Below are 21,642 nucleotides of genomic sequence, written 5' to 3' on the forward strand. Positions count from 1 at the left end.
GAGGACAGCAGGTTGAGGAGAGAAGAAGGGTTAGTTTCAGGGTCAGACGGTGAGCCGCACATCAATTTCATGGCTGATTCAGGGGGGAAATTGACCTGGGTCATGTTTTGTGACAACCAGACCCAAACCCAAGAGGACAGGTACTACCATCATAATCCTAGAATATAATATAATTTTCATAATTGGGAAGTAGTGCTCAAAGCACTAAAGTTAGAGGCAAAGTCCCAATGTGTCATTTTGTATCAAGTTTACTAGGAAAAATCATTTTTCATGATTCCTCGGTGGTCCACTGTGTTTTTTTTCCCTTTTAAGTACCGCGTGAATGTAGTGGGGTCGTAGGCACAGAAGGGAAGGTACCCGTAGCTTTGTTTTTTCTTCTTTATTACTTTTAGGAGTTTGCAAATTTTAATCAACAGGCATGGCTAATAAGGCTGTGCTTTGAATAAACTTTTTTTTTAAAGCTCAGTTAATGCACTATTATCTTTAAAAAGTTATTCCAGCTCTGTTTTCTGATGTCTATAGCAACAAATTTGTGGATATATCAGAAATAGTATTTGTTTCTATTAAAAGAGACTCCCCGTGTCTTCTGACTCCTCTGTGATGGAAAGGCATTTTGCACATTGATGTGTATATGGAGTAACAATTTTTCCATTCCAGTCAACTGCCTTGACAACCCAGGTGAAGCAATTTCCCACCAGGCAACACAGCCTTCCAAAGCCCGCCTTCTGCTCCCCTAACTTTCCAGCCTATGTCCTTAGTACTTAGTTTGTAAACATTATCACTGAGGGTTTGGGTGCTTTAATTGGGGCATCTAAAAGGATGGACAAAATGAACCATATCCAAGTGACCATAGCAAGTACAGTCACTGCCTTGGAAAACCACAGAAATGTTTGCCTTTCAGTACATTAGATCCGAAGCTACATTCGTCGTCTCTGTGTCTTTAGATTTTACAAAGGGGAACTGAAATCCAGCAAGTCGTATTAGGAGCGCATTCAAAAAATGAACAAAAAAGCAAAGGAAAACGACCCAGAAGGAGGTGGTGTATTTTTCACTTTGTGTTTTGTAGGCGTAAGTCCCTTCTTTATAATTTGCAATTTTTTCTGAGAGGTGGTGAATTTTCACTTCAGAGGCAAACAAAATCATGACAAGACAACCACAGGAGCCTGCAACAGAAGGAACAAACAGCATGTTGGGACAAATATTTCCTGATTGTAAGGAACAGGGAAGAGGGTGGATGTACAAACTAAAGAAAGCCTTATACCATTACCCTCATTCACATTTTTCTGAAAAAGTATATCATTTCAAATTAGTAGTCAGGAGCTTGATTGCCCCCACAATGGGTGGTAGTGTCTGGGTGGTGGCCCTGAGTGGGTAGACCCTTGGGGGTCAGATGGAGCTGATCTTACAAAGGCTGGGAGAGGTCCCTCTACATGATGAGAAGGCTGAGTTGCTGAGCACCTTAAAAGCACAATGGTTGAAATCAGGCTACAAAACAGCCACTGCTATGATGTGGCTTCAAGAGAGCAAAATTTCTCTGAATGAATTTCTCAAAATACTTCATAGGTCATGAAGGATAAATGCCAGTCACACCGCTGCCCATGGAAGGCGCTCGGGCTTCCTTCAGAGGGTTATATGACTCCTCCTCTGGCCCCCACCTGGCCACAGCTGCTGAGGGGAGTCCCTGAGCAAAAGGAGCCATGGATAAGGGGTTGAGGCAGGGAGTATCTGTTCTCCTTGCTTGTAACGGAGCTCAGGATTTTTACCTGGGCATGTAGCCCTGAGTGAAGACTTACATTGTTTGGCTGACGGTGGCTGGGATGTAAGGGCAGAAAAGTCTCCTTGAAATTGCATGTATGAGGGCCTTCCTTCTTCCTGTAACTGACCTAGGGAAGCATTGGCTGGGACTTCAGCACCCATTTTGGACCAAGTGGCCTCAGAATTGGAAGCCACATATGGTGGCTCAACAATAAAGGAGAGATCTGATTCCCAGAGGCCAGGAGCCACCAGATCAACCCTCGGCTTCTGCCTCTAGGTTTTTATGTGAGAGAAAATAATCATCTGTTTTGTATAACCCACTGTCTTCCTTTTTCTCTCACCTATCACTCATTGGTAGCCTAACCTAATCCTAACGGGTGCAGCTACCATCTGGGTGAGACCTTGGCAGGACAGGGCATCCGTACCCATTAGTGCCTGAACACTCTGATAGGACCTTCCCCCCGAGGATGGAGAATGGGGGACCCCCAGGTGGGTGAATGGCACCGAGGCAGACGCAGGTGGCAAGGCAGGCAGGGTCAGGAGCACAGTGGAGCGTGTATTCCAGGCCACCACGAAGGGGTGCCAGTTAATAGGATACTTGCTGGGATAGTTTTCTGATTTAGATCAAACCAATTTGGGTTCATAACCTGTGAAATTAAGCAGTTAAAATCACCAAATCTCAATTTCCTTATCTATAAAATGTGTGTAATAGAGACAACACATGATTAGCATTTGGCATTAGAAATGACATGCATAAATGTTTACCAGTTGGTAGCTATCCCTCTAGTTTTTATGTATTGCTTTCATCTTAAAAGTTTTTACCATAATTCCTTACCCCACCACACACCAAAAATACCTGACTACATCAGGTAGGCGACCCAAAAGAATGTATGGCAGTGCCCTGTTCCGCCAAATACTCTCCCATTAGGTTTATGACTCCTTGGAAGGGGTAAGTGCTTTTGGTTCTTTAATTATAGTTAAATCAAATACCCCGAGAGCAGCAACACAGTGGCTTAAGTTCCTATTGATTTATTCGCTCATTCATTTATTCAACTAGATTTATTACATGCCAAGCATGGGAATAGTGATGGAGAATTAAACATTAAAGAAAATGCATATGGTTTCTGCTCTAACAGAGTGTAAAATCAGTGAGGAACACAGATAAAACAATGATCAAACCAATAGCAGTGAGTGTAAGAGTAAGGGAGGTACAGGCTAGGGCTACCCCTGAGAGCGTGGGCAACATCAGGGAAGGTTCCTTAGACGTAGCCATAGGCAAAGTTAGCCAAGCAAAGGGAAGCTGGCCTGTGTTGGGAGAGCATTCCAGACGTAGGTGGTGCAATGCAAGCAATGGCTCCCATTCCCTTTCTGGAAGCCAGGTTTGGGCTGGGGTGGAGGTACAGACTGGATCATGAGGGGTGGGGGATGGAGGTGCGCAGGACACGGGAAATCGCATTTCTTTATTAGGCTTTCCCCTAGGATTAGCTCCATCAGCTTGATCGTCATCATAATAACCACCCCCCCACACACATAAATAATCAAGTGATATAATTTTCTTGAAATTTCACTTCTCACTAGCCTCAGAGTAGAGGTTGAAAATATTCCTTTGTAAGATTTGTCAGCCTATTTTTGTATTCTGAGCTTAACACCAAAGCTTTCTGCTGGCAAAACTGTATTATTCCTTTATTGTTAGATCCAACAAAAAGGCTGCGATGCTGTTTTCTCTTCATCTTTTTATTTGAAAATGGTGGAGAAAATGCCATTGCTTTTACCATAAGAACCTTCTTTGTCTGAGAAGATGGTGAATTTCAGACAGAAGAAAAACACTATTTCCTTAGTGCTTGAAAGGAAAATGTGTGCTTGGTTTCCTTTTCAAGTTGTTAAATATTTTAAAGGTACTACTTTGTTAAGGAGACAGTGTCCTAGTGAGACTGCATTTCAAATTCCAAAAGTAAAAGTTGCTTGGGGTGTCTTAAATTCATAGCCTTTTGCCATCGCTAATACTTTAAAAGCACAAGCTTTCAAATCAGAACACGTGGTCCAGTAGTTGAGAGGAGGGTCTGAAATTCTGCTCTGGATTCTGGGCTTGGTCAACTTTGCCAGTTCCAAGTCAGGGCACAGACGCTCGGCCTGAGTCTCTGCCAGCACTGATCAGAGATGTGAAGGCAAACAACTCAGCGTGAGTTCAGAAATATTTTTGCTGTTCTCTGCCAATGGTTCTAAAAGAGACAAGACCAATGACACCTATTTATGACTTATGGACTAAAAGGTACCTATGCAGTGTTTCTTTTGGTGGCTTGCTAGGGACATGGAGAGAGGGTTTGTAAGGGGTGTGAATGGTGGTGAGAACAGGGCTTAGCACATTTCCAGTGTGGCTCTTAGACTCCAGCAAGGGGTCTCCTGTGTAAGGCCCCGCACTCAGAGGGCCCTGCCTTCTCTCTCCTGGAGAGTACCCCTGCGTGGGGTAAGGAATCCTTGAAGTCAATAGGACAGGCCCATCTGGAGTCCCGAATCACATTCTAGATATACTTCTGGGACCAGGGAATTCCTTCCCCAAACAACCTGAGTGCTTTCCAAGGCTACATGGGCATCTACCCTGGGTCAGTCCTCCCAAAGGCAGACTGTGTGCCTGGTACACAGCCCTGAGACCCGAGGATGTCCAAGGCCCAGCTGTTTGCGGTCATGGTCAGAGCTCAGATATGCAGTGGAGTGTTCACATGCATATGCTGGCGGCCCTTTATGAGGTGGATGGAATCAGACATGGGAAGGAAAGAGGACAGACAGGGGCCAGCCCTCCTCCCACCACCTTCAGCTGGAGAATTCCCAGGGCTCAAGGGTTCTAAATTTGAATCGGGCCTTCCGGGTCCTATGGAGAGATGTTTGTTAAAGCAGAACATGTCTGAGTGAATAGTTTATTAGCTTTTAACTTTTAACTGTTAAAACACAGGGTATGTGAGCTTTCATTCATACTTTTGCCCAAGGCCTTACAAATGTTAAGATCAGGTCTGCACGTTTTCCTCTTCCTTTTCTCAGTGTTCCATGTGCACTAAAAGCCCAAACTCAGCCAGAGCCATTTGGACAGATTCCCTACATGTCCGTCCATCTGACCAGCACTGCTCCTGCTCACAGAAAGGTTAGAGTCCACTAGACTTAGGAAGCCTGCCAAGCCTTGCTCAAGCTAGAATTTGGAATATAACCAGGCAGAGGACCCAGGTTTTGCTGCCTAGTGTTTTACTCAAAGACCAGCCATTTTTCCTTCACGTTTTTGATTTCCCCGCCATCTGGCTTGTACTTCAGTATTTTTTTTCTTCTTAATGACTTTGATTACTGAGTTAATTTCTGACTGAATAGGACTGCTGAGTTACAAGGCTGTCACACCATAAATTATCAGTCAATTACCAAACGTTTGTAATGTGCTAGACACTGCACACTTATGACTCTCTCTCTCTGGCAGCTGTCTGAGAATTGGGCATCTCTCTCCTCCAGTCCTTACAATATAGTGAACAAAGGTCACAGCCAACAAGAAAACTGCTTCTTTACTGCTGGCGGGCCCCTGAAAGTGATTGCGCTTTTATGGATGGGAACATCCTGCCAGGATCTGGGGGAGTCCAGGGTCCCATGAATTTTGGTAGAAAAATGTTCTCAATGGTAAAAAAACAAACAAACTATGGACTATTCTCCCATTATCACTGAGATTGTATTTTGGGAAATAATAAATTAGAATTTCAATTCCATTTAAAGTAATGGCCAACACTTCCAGAAAGCTAACACGTCATCTTTAAACCCTCTTATAGATGCCAAATGTTAGAGGTATTTCATTTCCTCTATAGAATGAAAAATTGATAATCTTCCTCTTTAATGAGTCTTGAGAGATGATAAGTGGGGGTGGGAAAGCACAGCTTTGCAGGTGTAAGTGCTAATTTTCTGTGAAATTATGCAACCTCACGAGAAAGCAGGTACTGAAGGTCAGGTCGCTAGCAATGGTTTGTTCCCTGAATGGAAGTGGTTCTGGTGTCCACTGCTTTTAGAGACCAATGGCCCCCAACTAGAAATGGAGCAGAGGATCAAGTAAAGCAAATTAATACCTAAGAGTACATTTTGAGGTCATAATGGAAAGCAAGTTGGTTATATGTTTCAAAGAGCTGGTATGGATGAAAGAGTAACACCAACCAGGTGTGTTCAGCCTTTTCTCTTCTTCTTCTGTAATGGAGAGTTGAAGAGGCCACATTGAGCTCAAGTTTCACAGATGCCATGTTAGTGAGAAGGATGATTTGTGCAAAGAGGACATGGTTTAAAAACAATCTTTTTCTAATTTGAATTGATTTCCAGAAAAGGAAAATGTGATCTGTTAACAGGAAATACACAGGGCTGCTCCTAAATATTTACTGGGTGCTTACACATTGGGCACTGGGGATACAGCATTGAACAAAGCAGATGGAAATTCTCATCTTCATGGCTTCTTGAGGCTGGAGACAGCGGAGAGAGAGGCAGTAACAAGAAAGGTAGGTATATTCTTTAGTTATTGGAGGGTGATATGCATTAAGGAGAATAAAATAAAGCAGGGGAGGGGAATGGCTTGGGGAGGGCCCAGAGGGAAGATGTCATATTTGAGCCCTTTGAAGGAAGTCACGCAGTGAAAAGGTAGATATTTGAGGAGAGGAGCACTTTAGGCTGAGGGAACAGCAAGTGCAAAGGAACCACGTGGTGAGAGCAGAGAGAGAGGAAGAAAGCCAGGCAGCGAGTGTAAGAGGTGAGGGGTGTGTGTGTGTCTGTGTGTGTGTTTCTGGGATGGGCATATTGCGTGGTGCTTTGGAGGTCATAGCAAGGACTTGGGCTTTGACTCTAAATGAAATGGAAGAGAAGGCATACCTGCACATCCTGAAGAGGGAAAAAGTCTCTTTGCAATTGTGATAAAACAAGATTGAGCATCTCCTTGCACTAGGTCATGGCTGGGCCCTTCGCAGGGTGAGTTCAGCAGCCCTGTACTGCATCTTCGACAGGAGTGACCAGGAGTGCAGTCCTCTCACAACGCTCCTGTCCCTTCAGCTCGGCCTGCATGTCCAAGCAGTTCCTTGCCCATTGCCATCATGGGGCAGGCTAACTCCTTTTTTTCTCCTTTGGCCTCCTTCCTAAAGTCTATGCTAATAAACTGGTAGAATATTTTTACTGCTGACTTTTTCTACCCCAATCCTTATCCTCCGTCAGTCTCTGTGGCTTTGTTGCTGGGGTATCCTGCATACGTTTCTCGGACTCTGCACATCAGCTCCTCCACAAGGACTGAAGTGAAACAAGATGCAGATAGTTGCAGAATAATGCATCCTAGACATATTATGGAGGACAGGACATTAATGATAATAAAACTGACAGATAATGTCAGCATTCTTTTATTTTTGTCTTGCTCTTTATTTTCCAGTCTTCATGTTTCATATATGACTGTGCTTATTTATGTTCCCTGCCACAGCTGTAATTACCATAATTAATTAGAACCATATTAGTAGCATCCCCCTTTTAAAGGAAGATAGTCATTTTATTTGTTTGCCTTGCTTGGTATAACTCATAATAAGATCCTCTATGTAAGAGAAGACATAATAAATGCAATCTGCAATAAATCCACATTTTGGAGTTTTTCATCACTTCCAAAAGGTTTGCTTAAGCCAATATATTACGTATAATCCTCAGAAAGTATTCACTGAACTATCTAGGATGTTCTACCATTGATTCATGGCAAGTCTTCCACCTAGATTGCTCTCTTTTGCATGTAGTCTTGGATTCTACCATCAAATGGGAAACTTCTAGAATGGCACATATAAAGGTATACCCTCAGATATCAATGCTCCAGAATGAAACTATGGGTCCGGTTGCCTCTGTACTCAGCTCTCTCACTCTTTTTTTGGTTCCCTCTCTTTACCTCCTTAATTTGTATATATCTCTCCCTTTCCCCTACTGTGTTCTAAACCTCAAAGGAAGTATTTTTCACCCCTTTCCTCCATTCTGCTTCCTCCTGCCACTCTCCCTCCCATCCCACCTACTCTCCCTCACAAAGCTCACTATTGACAAGTACTTTGGAAACATCACCTCCTGAAGCCTCTGGGACACTGGTCTCCTTGTTTCCTTCCTCCACCTCTGGACGCACCTCATCAGTGTCCTCTGCTGGCTCCTCCTCCTCCTCAACCCAAAACTAACTGAGCGTGCTCTTCCGGGATTGGTCCTAGGCAAATTTTCTTCTAACTACATTCTCTCCCTAGATGATGTCATCCATTGTCATTGCTTTAAATAATATCTCTATCCTGACAATTCCTAATTTATATTTTAATCTAGACCTCTTCTCTGAGCTCCAGACTCATATATCCAGCTGTCTACTTGATATGTCCACTTGCACCTCTCACAGGATCTCAAACTTGTCATGCCCCCAAATACAACACCTGATTTCTAGTGCTGAGCTCATTCCCCACTCCTTTATTGCCCTAAACTCTAAGCCTGTTCCTGTCCTATCTTATTTATCTTGGGTAATGTCACCACTGTCTACTAGTGGCTTATGCTACCTGCAAAATATTTTGGATCTACTGTCAAAATGTTTTTAGAATCTATTCATCCTTTTCCATCTCCAATGCAATAGCCTAGCCTTTCACCAGACATTTCTTAGAAGGTAAATCAGTTATGTGACATCTTCTTAAAGCCTTTCACTAGCTTCTCATTGCAATTAGAATCAATTCTAAAAGATTTACCATGATTTTAGAGATCTGACCTTAACTAGTATCAAATGACCTCTCCAATCTAATTTCCTTTCCATTTTCCCATCCCTGCCTACTCCCTGGCCGAACAGGCCTACTCTCAGTTCCTAAACGAGGCAGCCTCTTTCCCTAGGGTCCCTCATGTCTTTTTCTCTCCTTCAAAGTTCTCAGATCGTCCTCAGCTCCTTTGTATCTTTAGAACTCAGCTGTTCAGAGTACCTTTCACTGACCACGACATGAAAGCCCTTCTCTTTTCGCCCTCCATTTTCTATCATAACAGCCTGTTTATCATCCTGATTGTAATTATTGTGATCTTTAATTATTTGTGTACACTTTTGTTTGACTCTCCAACTACATTTTAGGCTTCACAAAAGCAAGACTGTGTGCCTGATTAATTGCGGTATCACAGTGTCTATTATAATGGCACTTGGCACTCACTTGGAGTTTGCTGAATAGATGAAATTATGCACCTGTATCAGTGGTTCCCGATACTCATCACACATTAGAATTACTAAGAGAGCTTAAAAAACACCAATGCTCAGCCTCCACCTCCAAAGACTTCAATTAAATTAGTGTGGCGAGGGTCTTGGCAACAGTATTTTTGAAAGCTCTTTAGGTGATTCTAAGGTACAGTCCAGGAACAGAGTCACTGCCCCAAATGAACTGTGGGAGACCATCAAGAAATTACTAAAATCCTAACTGGGGGAATGATTTCTCAGACTTAGTTTATAATTGACAGGATAAGAGATCAGAAACTGACTTGCATGGATTCCATGGAACAATGAGAGGTCAGAAATGTCACATGAAGCAGGTTGAGGAATATGTTGAGCCCAACTGGAGGCCCTGAGAAGCAGAAGGTGCATCTGGTCCAGGAGGGCCATGGCGTGAGCAAGCTGTGGGGACTGAAACCATTGGAGGCCTGATACAAAGCATTGTTCCCTTTCTTTTCTATGTCCCGGGTCTGGCGTGCACCACGTCAGGAAACATAAGGAGGTGCTCATATCATTGTAGCTCTGGGCAGTGTGGAAGGTCCTGGCTAGACAGCAGGACATCTCTCCCCTTCCCTTCTCCCCGGCTTCATGCCTCAGGATGAGACAGTTGGAGAAATCGTCCTGCACTGACATCAGCAGAAGGAAAAGGAGAATTTATGGGGGCAGTAAGAGAAGAAGGAAAAGGAGACCAAGGAGGAAGACATTTTCCCTGCTGACTGTGAAGGAGGCCTCCTGGGCAGAAAGTGGAAGAGAACCGCCCCCTGGGGAGTCTCCAATGAAATGACTCACACAGGAACTAAAGGACCTCCTAAAGGAGGCTCTGGCCTCTGAGTGTGTAATTTATGGGCTCACATTGAGAGGGTTTGAGATAAGGGCTGTACAATCCCCATCTTTCCACATCAGGATTTAGAGCCAAGGTCTCCATGAATATTACAGATTTAGATAAACCTTTCCAAATCTCTAGGGGCTTCTGGGTACTTCAGTCTACTCTCTGTAGACTGAAGGGGAATCAGGGGGTCTGTGATTCTAGAGTGGCTATTTATCCCCCAAGGTCACAAACTGTGAGTCCATTGACCCACATGTCTTTTAAAACACGTTTTTTAAAGTTATTGAAAATTTTGGTGTTTAAGGATTTGGGGCTTAAAAAAACAGATGATCTGGAAACACTAGGCCTTTATCCTCTGCAAGACACAGATCTGGAACTGGCTCCTTTTCCTTTCTTCCACTCTCTTTCCTCATCCAAAAACCTTTATTAAACACCTGCTTTTGCAACAAGTTCAAAGATAAGATACAGTGTAAGCACAGGGTCTGTGTGTTCCCACATATATTCTGTGCTCACGTTTTCTTTGCATTAGACTTGGCCAAAGGCCAAGATAAGATCTGGGACTTGGATTAAATTCTGCATTCTCTGAGTCATCTTGCTTTTCAAATACTATTAGTTTGGTTGTCTGTTAGAATTGTCAAATAATTTGTCTCCCAAATGGGCTGTTGCTCTGAATTTTATTCAGAAGCTAGGGTGAAATGGCTATGCCAGTTAATAAGCTGTTGTGTCTGAGCTTCAAACCAGCTCCCCTTTTCTCTGCTTTGTGATGTTGGGTCAAGACTCCCCAGACTCCAGTTCTGCCTTGTCAGCTGCTTTCCGTGAGGCTTTGCTTATGGAGAGCAGGGGTGGGGGCAGGAGAGGAAGGTCTGTTCCTTTCTCCTTGCCTGCGGAATAGCGCCTCCCCTGGCCCGCAGATGGGAGTTCCCCAGGCCTTCCCACATTCCCTCAGCTGCCTTGTGGCGTCCTGGGACAGTGCTGTCTCTTCAATGGCCAGAGACCCAGTGCCCTGGGCCCTTCCTGAAGCCTCTAGGTTCTGCTGACTCCAGACTCTCTCCTTGGTTCTCTGAGCCCTAGGGATGGCAGCTGCTTTCTGAAAGTGCAGTTACCTCAGGATCTCCTTTTTGTTTTCTCAGTTGTCTAACGCCTGTTTAATCAATTCCCTATTAGCCTGGTTCTCAAACGTGAGCTTGCATCAGAATCACCTGGAGGGCTTGTTAAAGCACACACTGCCGCGCTCCGCCCCCAGAGTTTCTAAGTCAGTAGGTCTGGGTTGGGGCCTGAGAATTTGGTTTTCTGTCAGGTTCCCAGGGGTCCAGATCTGCTGATCTGGGGACCCTACTTTAAGAACAACTCCAACATTGTATGCCCTTTGTTTTCAGAACTGACTTGGTTGATTCAATGGCCTTCATTAAAATAGCACACCACCTGGTTTAGTTTGGTATGTAGGGTGGAGGAAAGTAGTGGCAACACCCACTTCTGACCTGGACCATGAGATCTAATCACTATCTAGGCCTGTCCCCCCATACTCTGTACCTGTGCTCTTGCTCTTCCGCCCTGAAAGAAAAGTCCTTGGCTTTCCCTTACGGTCTTCTGGTCCCTCCTTCTCTAGCTCCTGTCCTACCGTCTCTGTGGGCCAGCTCTGCTAATTCCAAACCATCTGAATTCTGATTTCTCTAACCTGTACTGTACTAAGTGACCACATTACCACCTTCTTTTGGGCTTGCTTTTTCAAGTACACAGTGCATACTGATCATTCATTCTGCACAGAGCCTCATGCTGGATGCTTTTGCTAGAGATAAGAAGGTGAGAAAGACTTAGGCTCTGCCCTCATAGGGTTAAACATTGTCCCACAATTTGAAAATGGTATTATTTGCTTGTGAAAGATCTGGAAAAAAATGCTAATAGAACCCCCACCAGAGAGAGAAGTACTTAGGCAAAGGTGTATCATTTGATTATTAAGATGATGATGAGATAAGACCAGAAGTGAACTCAAGCAATAACGGCTAGAGGCTGCTAATGCCCAGGCTTCGTTTCACAGTGAGGGAGCTGGGCAGTTTGTGGCTGGAGTTGAATTACACAGAGGGGAGGGCGTGATGTCAAGAGAAAGAAGGAGTCTGGGGTCTGGGGACAGTCAAAGGACAACTTCAGAGAATGAAGCAGAGGAGAATGAGGATTTTCAATACAGTCTTTGCTGGTGTGCAATGTATCTCTCCGAGAAATTATTAATAAAGCTACTTGCTTCCTGGGAATATGACAAAGTATTGTCTTTTTGCAATTTTGGAGTGGGGTGAAACCAGAGGCGTATTTTATTTTCTCATTTTTTTCCTTATTGTGAATATATCCTAAGCACCCTGTGGCCCTGATTGGATTTTATATTCTTTTTCATCATCTTGATTATGAACAGCACATGTTTATTGATGAATTAATTTCTGGGTTTAGAATATATCCTTGCCCAGATACACCAACCATTAGGCTATACAAAGTGCCTACAGGCCTGAATATGGCAACTCATATGTGGATGGAACACTGATCCTTTGTTTTTTTTGATGATTTTTACTTATTTTTTATTTATGTATAGATATATGCACACTTTTAAACATTTGTAAATATTAAAAAGTATGAGAAAAAATGAAAATCGCCTATAATTGCACTGCTCAGAGGTAACTACTAGCAATAGAATGGTCTCTCTCTATATATATCTTTATATATGTATTTATGCAATATAGAGAGAGGCTATATAGAGAGAATATGTGTAAAATATAATTTATATATATTCTCTCTCTATATAAGTCAGTTCCATGTTTATAAAATTTTAGATATTGCTTTTTTCACTTAACTTTTGATACAAGCATTGATCCTTTTGATTACATCTTATTCAAAAGTATAATTTAATGCCACCATCATATTTATTCATACCATAACATATTTATTCAAATCCCTACTCTTGGATAATTATATCTTTCTATACTTTTTGCTATCATATATAATGCTGCTGTGAACATTTATATATATATATGTATATATATATATATATACACACATATACATATATAGTAACTCTATATTATTTGAATACACCTGTCTTTTGACAACAAAAACCACGTTTGTCTTCAGGGATAGAATTTTGTTCTTACCTGAAATGAAGCTCAGAAGATACAACCCTAGTGGACCGTGCAGAGTTTCAAATGGCTTGCCAAAAGCGTTGTACATGAAGAAGGCTGTGCCCACCATGGTTAAGACAATCAGGATCATGGAGAAGAGAATGGCGTTGACGTGGATGCTCACAGGGATTGCTTTGAGTAAATCTGGGAAAACTGAAGATGAAACAAAGATTCTAAGACATTTAATTAACCATTACCTGCAACAGGAATTTTAAAAATTAAATCCCTAAATTTTTAACTTTAAAAATCACTAAAGTCCTCCAGATGAATACCTCCTCACTTACTAATTTACAAGGGATTTATAATAAGAATTAACCATGGGGTTATTTTATAGAACTTACCCGTAAAAAGTAGCAAAGGAGAGAGTTGAGGGAATTTTTTTTCTGCTTTAGTTATATGTAATTACTTAAATAAATGAGTGTTGGTTTTATAACCAAAAACTGTACATAAGTTTGACGACCAAAATTTTAATCACATTTCTCAGTCATCTTTTTGAGGGTTTTTTTTTTCACTCTTATCTTAGCTGTAATGACATTAAAGACCCTATAAAGAGGGTCTTTGGGAGGGTTTAAATAGCAGGAGGTTTTTATATTTTCTTTGCTACAAAAAATTTGTTTCTAGCCCATATCAACTTTAAAAAATAGGATATTTGGAGTCAACTTCAATATTTTGATGTAGCATAAGCTGTGGGAAAGTAATTTCTGGTGATACAAGAAATATTTTCCATTTGGAAAACATGCCAAGTCTATTTCTAGATTTTGTGTTCAGGGTAAGTTTTTCTTGTTTGCAGAGGGAATAAAATGCTTTATAAATGTAGGATTTCTCTTATCTGGTGAGTTATGCGCATGCTTAACAACAGCAATACTGACTAAACCAATCTGGGGAAGTTTATGTCAGTCCACTTTAGTTTGCTAAACATTTATCAAGTGATTAATTTATTTAGTGAGCACCTACTATGTGCCAGGCATCCTTCTAGTTGCTGGAAATAGAACCATCAAACAAGATAGACAATGTCCCTGTTGTCTGTAGATGAAAGTAGACAACCTAATGGAAGTAGATAGACAATAACAAGTAAACAAACAAATGTGAAAACTTATTGCCAAAGGTGGCCACCATAAATTCTTTTCGTTCACACACCCGTAACTTCCCCTTTAAGAGGTATAATTTATTCTTCAATCCCTTGAACCTGGGCTGGTCTATGACTATTTGACCACCTGAATATGGCTGCAGAATTCACCATGCCAGTTGCAGGCCTAGCCATGAGAGGACCAACAGCTCCCGCATCTTTGATTTAGGGGGCTTGAGCTGCCACTCAGGAAGTCCATGCTACTGTTGGAGAGAGTGGCCACCTGGATGGGCGCCAGACATGGGAGGGAAGAGTGTTGGACGTCCAGCCCAGCAAAGTCTCCAGAGGACGCCAACCGCAGCTGCTACTTAACTGCAACCGTGCGAGAGAACTGTCCAGCTGAACTAATAAACTTATGTTTTAAGCCCCTGAGCTTTGAGGGAATATTATGCAAGTGATAACAATAAGACACTTTCTGATGGTGATGATGCTATGGAGAAGTAAAGCAGGGTAATGGGATTCGGAATGACTGGGTGAGTGATGGGGGTAGTCAGGAAAGTAACACCTGAGCTGACCCCTGAATATTTAAAGGAAGTGTCTGCATAAAGATCTGGGGAGGAGCATTCCAGGGAAGAGGAACACAGCCGGGGCAGCAATGAGCAGAGAGCTCAGTGAATGAGGGGTGGTCGAAGTGAGATTTCTATACTGAGCTCAGGTGGCTATCCCCACTAGATCCTGGTCTACTGACCATAGAAATGAGTCTGCTTTTAATTCTAAATTCATTTGGAAGCCACTAGAAGATTTTCAATAGGAGAGTGACACCATCTCCTTAATGATGTAAAAATACCACTCTGGCTGCTGAGAAGTGAGCATGGGGGGGGGGGTACGTCTTGGGGGGTGCAGATACAGTGGCCAGAGACAGAGCCTGGCCTGAGGGAGTAGGAGTAGAGGTGGTAAGAGGTTGTCAGATTTGGAATTTATTTTGGAGATAGAATACAGGACTTGCTGAAAGAGTGGAATCAAGTGTAACTAGATTTTTGGCTTGAGCAATTGAATAAATGGTGACGCTATTAACGAAAATAGAAGTAGGTGGAGCAGGTTTGGACATGAGAATGAGAAATGATGCAAGAGTTCTGTTTTAGATGTTTTGATTTTGAGTTGTGTTTAAAATTTTCAAGTGAAGATGTCAGATAGGATTTATGTGTTGGAGGTCCAAGGAAAAGGCAGGAGTATGTAACAGGGTGGGACTAGGGTATAAAACCCAAAGAGACGGTCACTCTCTGGGGCCAACCTTGCACCTGCAGAGACTGAGAGTGAAGGTCTCCTTAAATTTTATGTCCCCGCTGCCTCAATGTCCTCACCCTAGTACTGGCCCCAGTACTTAAAGCCATCCCCCATGGAGAAGCTGTACAGGTAGAGGAAAGAAAGGCTGGGAAGGAGAGCCCTGGGGCTCCTCCATGTTTTCCCACACAGAAGAGAGGAGAAGTCAGCCAAGGAGATAAGAAATAGAGCTTGTTAGGAGCAAATCCCTTCGTGGGACAGAGAGGAGGCCAAGGGAAGAAGGGAGGCCAGTAGCCATAGCGTGCTGCTCTGGAAGGTGTGTCAGAAAGGGACTAGATGAGGGAGTTGCACTGGTTCAGAACAAACCCTTCACCACTGCTAGATATAACTACCTACCTGTGTCCATGCATAAAGTATGCATGGTGCTTCAGAAAGGGAGCACCACTTCATGAATACAGACAAGGACATTTGGATCCTGATGGTGTTCACTCAGGGCCTGCGCCCAGGTGTCATAGGCAGGTCATTTGACTGCTGAGGTTTAGTTGCACTATTTTTCTTTTATCTTCTCACAATAAGAGAAATAAGTGTACATTATAAATTTGTGAGATACCATTTTTCACAAATCATATCTACAAAGATCAAACTTTTAGCAATGTTCTGATTAACTGGGGTATAGAGAAACAGGGACCCTTGTGTGTTTTTCTTGGGCAATTCCCCTAATACATTAAAAGGCACATATTTTTTAGCTGAACAATTTTATTTCCAGGAGTTGATCTTACGGATATTTTTGCACATTAATCCAATAAAATATTGCAAGCATATTCATTGTAGTGCTTTTTTTAGTAAAAATAAAAGGTTAGAAATAATGTCTATCAGTATGGAATCCATACAATGGAATATAAGTCAATGATTACAAACAATGAAGCAAATCTATGAGAAAAGGTATGGAATTCTCATCCAAAATGTGATGTTAGATAAAAAGAGAAGCAAACCAACCAAATAAATAGAAATGTGCATCATTCTATCATTCAGGGACAAGCCAAAGGGAAATGTATGTAGTAACAAGTCATTATTTAAGTACCTTACTTATCTGATTTAATTCTCTCAGTAACCCTATATGATAGGTACTATTATTAGTCCCACTTCCCAGAGGAAAAAGCTGTGAGTTAGAGGCAATGTAACATGCCCAAGATTTATACTTAGTAAAACCAAATTTCTTCAAGGAACGATATACTTAGTAAGTGACAGGGTAGAGATTTGAACTCATGTCCTCACTTTTGACCACCAGGCTACATCAGCCTCAGGGACAGACATGCTTGTGTAGACAGGCTCTGTCTAGAACATTATTTGTGAAGCTGGTAACCTTGCTTCTGGGGAGGGAAACTGAGGGATATTTCATTATGTACCTTTTAGCACTATTTGGGGAAAAAATTTTTTTACCACCTTGCAAGCATTATGTACTTAATGAATACATAAATACTTTTAAAAATTAATTCAAAGACTCGATGAAGACAAAATATTCCTGTGATGGTTCTAGATTAAAAGAATCTTAAGAGACATATTAACCAAATGAAAGGTATGGATATTGTTTGGGGCTTGATCAAACCATGTATAAGACAGTTTTGAGATAACCAGGGAAAATTGAACACGGATTGAATATTAGAGGAAATTACATAAGTATTATTAATTTTGTTGCTTATGTTGATGTGTTGTTGTTGTGTTTTTCAAAGTCCTTATCAATTAAAAATGATGTGGATGAATGGAAGGAAAAGAGACAGAATGGGAGAGAGAGTAAGAAAAGTCCTCCATTCCGTTTGGGAGAATGCGGGAGTGGCAGTGGGGTCAGGGCTCACAGGTGCTGAGCCCGGCTGTCAGGGACTGCAGGGGTCCACGTGGCCCATGTGCTGGGGGTGCAGAGGGAACCAGCTAGTCTTGCGCTAAAATTGCCCACCCTCTGGAACTTCCAGCTGCTGAGACAGCTCAATCCATCCAACCTGCTATTCTTGCACTCAATCAACTGTCAACTTGATTTTTACTAGCAGTTACCAAAAAACTGCTTCCTTCAGTCTCTCTGCCTGTAAAAGAGGTGGCAATTTCTTCATTTCCAACAGGGTAGCCAGGCAAAGTCTGTGTGAAAATTGAGGATTGTCACCACATTGAAACAGTGCACAAATCAGTGCAGAGAGAGGTTGTGCTGATTTGCCTCCTAGGAAGAAAAGCCAGAAGCTAAAATAAATTATGTGCAGCATTTTAACTCTTGTGAAATCTCTTAAAATTCCCACGATGGTGAGAAAGTCACCCAGCAGGTTAAAGTCATGCCTGCATGTTATACTCACATTTTACCAGGTTTCTTTTCTTTCTTTTTTTAATGACAGTTCCCTGAGTCTGTAATAACTATCTAGACTCTGGTAACAGCCCTTCATTTTTCCATCCAACACTTATATGACTTTTCCTTGGTTGAAGTTGAGAGCAAACCATTTGAATAAATATTGGGGGGTATCACTTTAATGTCACTGGATATTGTGTATCTAGGAGGTAGATTTGTTTGGCCTTTTCATTCTTTTGTTAAAATTAATCTTTATTATATTGTTTTCATTACCGTTTAGTGCCCTTATACCCCTCACCCCTCAGCAATCACTACACTGTTGTCCGTGAGCGGGAGCTCTTTCCCCTTTTTGCTCAATCCCTCCATCCCCTCACCTCCCCACCCTTCTCCAGCTTTCTGTCTCTATTTTCCTTGTTAGTTCAGTTTGTTCATTAGATTCCACATATGTATGAAATCATATGGTATTTGTCTTTCTCTGACTGACTTATTTCACTTGGCGTACTGTTCTCCAGTTCCATCCATACTGTCGTAAAGGATAAAACTTTCTTCTTTTTAATGGTTGGGTAGAATTCCATCGTGTAACTGTTCCATAGTTGTTTTATCCACTCTCTACTGATGGACACTTGGGCTGCTTTCATACCTTGGCAACTGCAAATAATGCTGCAATGAATGTAGGGGTGCTAATATTCTTTCAAATTAGTGTTTTGGGTTCCTACCGATATATTCCCAGAAGTGGGATCACTGGGTTAAAACTCAGATCCATTTTAATTTCGTGAGGTATCTCCATCCTGCTCTCTATAGTCTACATTCCCACCAACAATGCAAAAGTGTTCCTCTTTCTCCACATCCTTGCCAGCACTTGTTTATTGATTTATTGATGATAGCCATTCTGACAGGTGTGAGATGATATCTCATTGTGGTTTTAATTTGCATTTCTCTGATGATTAGTGATGTTGAGCATCTTTTCATATGTATATTGGCCATCTGTATGTCCTCTTTGGAGAAGTGTCTATTCAGATCTTTTTCCCATTTTTTAATTAAGTTCTTTGTTTCTTTGGTGTTGAGGTTTGTAAGTTCTTTATAAATTTTGGATATTAACTCCTTATCAGATGTATCTGGGAATATGTTTTCCCATTCTTTGGGTTGTCTTTTTATTTTGTTGATGTTTTCCTTTGCTGTGCAAAACCTTTTTAGTTTGATGTAGTTCCATTTGTTTATTTTTTCTTTTGTTTTCCTTGCCTGGGGAGGTATACCTGATAAAAATAGCTTTTTCATTCTTTTAGGTTTAAGATTACAACACTTAAGAGGAGTTTGAGCATTTTTAATCTGTGAAGGGGCTTTCATTAATCCAACAGGTCACTTCTGGCCTTCAGAAATTCTCCAGAAATTACCTGATTAGCTATTGACAACTGAAATGGAGTTATTTCTTAAAACAAGCGGCTGATGTCGCATTAGCGTGTTCAGAATTACTCTCTTTCATTCTCTTATCACTCATTTCTTCCACTTTGTCTATGAGTCAATGTGTCTAGGTCTCCTCATCCTTAAACCACCACAAGCCCCTAATTACCTTCCTTTTCTCTCCATTATTTCACCACCAAAATTCTTCAAAGGTCAATATACAAGTAGTAGTAGTAAGCAGAATAAAAATAATAGTCAATAATTATTTAGCGTTTTCTATGTTCCAGGTACTTGATAAAAAATATTACATAAATTGACACATTAAATTCTTACAACAATGTAAGAAGAAGGAAAGTACTATTTTATCTTTGATGTATAGATTTTTTAAAACTAAGACAACAGAGGAATTAATTAGCTTGCCTGAAGTCACACAGTGTCATTGATGTCTTTGCTTTTACTTTTTTCCCATTTTTAAGATTAAAATTAACACACTAAAAAATTCTCCCTTTCTGGTGTATAGTTCTGTGATTTTTGACAAACTCATGCAGTTGTGTAACCACCACCGCAGAGATGATATAAAACAATTCCACTTCTCCCAAAACTGCTCGTTTCCATTCTTAGTCAACCTGTCACTCACCTTCAGCACTTGTGTATGTGACTTAATAAGAAACTGCCAAGTGTCTTCCAAAGTGGCCATACCACTTCACCTTTCCACTAGCAATGAAAAAGAGTCTCAGCTGCTCCTCATTCTTGCTGGCACTTGGTAGGTTTTTAAAAATGTAGCCATTTAATAGATGGGTAGTTTATCACACTGTAGTCTTTATTTGCATTTGCCAAAAGACTAATATGTTGAGTGTCTTTTCTGTGAGTTTCTTTGTCTTCCCCATATCTTTTTTTGGTGAAGTGTCTGTTCATATCTTTTGTGCATTTTTATTGGATTTGTATTATTATTATTATTGAGTTTTGAGGATTCTTTATGCACGTTCAGCCCTTTATCAGATAAGTAACTCACAAATATTTTCTTCAAGTCTGTGGCTTGTCCTTTTATTCTCTTATCAGTGTCTTTTGAAGAACAGTTCTTATTTTTATGAATTCCAATTTATCAATTTTTTTCTTTTATGTTATTTTTTAAATGTCAAATATAAAAAGACTTTGCCTAATTTAAGGCCACAAATATTTTGTCCTATTTTTTTCCCTAGAAGTTTTTTTTAGTTTTAAGTTTATCTTTAAGTCTATGATCCCTTTGAGTAATTTTTTGTATGTGGTGGAGGTTACTTTTTTTTTTTTTACATATAGATATCCAATTGTTTCAGTACTTAGAAAGCTGAATATAGACTTAACACAAGACCTCACAATACCATTTCTAGATTTACTTAAAGGAATTAAAAACATGTCTGCACAAAACTCTATATGCAGATATATAAAGTGGCTTTATTCATACTCAGTAAATATTCAACAACTGGAGAAAAGCTACATTAGCTGTGGCCCATCCATATGATAAAATACCAATCGGTAATAAAAAGGAACAGACTATTGGTGCGCACAATAACATGGATGGCTCGGAAATATGTTATGCTAAGTGAAAGAAACTCAAAAGCCTGCATATTATATGATTCTATATATATGACATTCCGGGAAAAACAATAGGATAAAGACAAAAACAGATCAGTGGTTGCCCAAGGTTGGGAATGGGGGAGGAGACTGACCACAGAGAGGTAAAAGGGAAATTTAGGGAGTGATAGAAGTGTTTCATATCTTGATTGTGGTGGTATTTATATGTCTGTATGCATTAGTCAAAATTCATAGGCCTATATACCTGGAAAGGGTAAATTTTACTGTGTGTAAATTATATCTCAATAAACCTGACTGCAACCAAAAGAGGTAGAACAAAGTCTGGGATGAGTAGGGTTTTGCAGATTTGAGAAAGAGCCCCAGCAAAGGTGGCCATTTGGCAAGGAGGAAGGGGATCTTAGGAAAAGACATGAGCACAGGGCCAAGAATCAAACACCCAGGTTCCAGTCCACTGTGGGACCTTCAGGAGGTGAATGGGTCTATTTTCCTCCCTATAAAATAAGTATTCTAAGGACAGATTGAGAAAGAGCCAAGCATTTGAAATCAGAGGTTTGCATTATAGCTTCTTTTCTAACTCTGTGAACTTCCTAAATCTTGATTTGAAACCTTATCTGAAAAATAAGACTAATTCTACCTCTTCCTCAGGTTTGTGAGAATTCAGTGACGTTGGGTAGGAGGTACCTAGCATGTAGGATGTACCCAGCAGGTTCGCTGTGGGGTGTCCCTATTGAAGGCCTCTGTTGATGACCTCACCTCCTCAAAGACTGTTGAGGAATGCTCTCCTCCCCCTGCCACATCGTCAGTCTCTCCCTCTGTATTGGATCTGTGCCATCAGCACATACACCTGCTGTCATTTTCTCATTTTATAAACAAATCTTACCTAAGTCCTCCTCCGGCTGTCGCTCTTGAACACACTGTGCAAATATGACATTTCCCAAGGCAACAGTGAGCTTCCGGCTGCCCAGCCCTAAGGTCAGTTCTTTATTTCTCATCTTGCCTGGTCCACATTTGACATGGTAGCTGACTCTTTCCTCCTGC

At 41.2% G+C, this 21,642-nt stretch overlaps 1 protein-coding gene across 1 annotated transcript in view; it reads right to left on the reverse strand.

The window, feature by feature from the left end:
- Positions 1–897: 897 nt before the first annotated feature.
- Positions 898–21,642, reverse strand: part of CLRN1 (clarin 1) — a 41,523-nt gene continuing 20,778 nt past the window's right edge. The window contains exons 2-3 of the mRNA XM_054585287.1: positions 12,935–13,114; positions 898–1,163 (exon numbers count right to left, since the gene is read on the reverse strand). Coding sequence (XP_054441262.1) covers positions 898–1,163; positions 12,935–13,114 — 446 coding nt within the window. The remainder of the gene's footprint in view (positions 1,164–12,934; positions 13,115–21,642) is intronic.

Source organism: Pteronotus mesoamericanus, unplaced genomic scaffold (genome assembly GCF_021234165.1).
Source record: "Pteronotus mesoamericanus isolate MK-2021 breed Mesoamerican mustached bat unplaced genomic scaffold, CSHL_Meso_final contig_82, whole genome shotgun sequence".
Classification (NCBI taxonomy): Eukaryota; Metazoa; Chordata; class Mammalia; order Chiroptera; family Mormoopidae; genus Pteronotus; species Pteronotus mesoamericanus.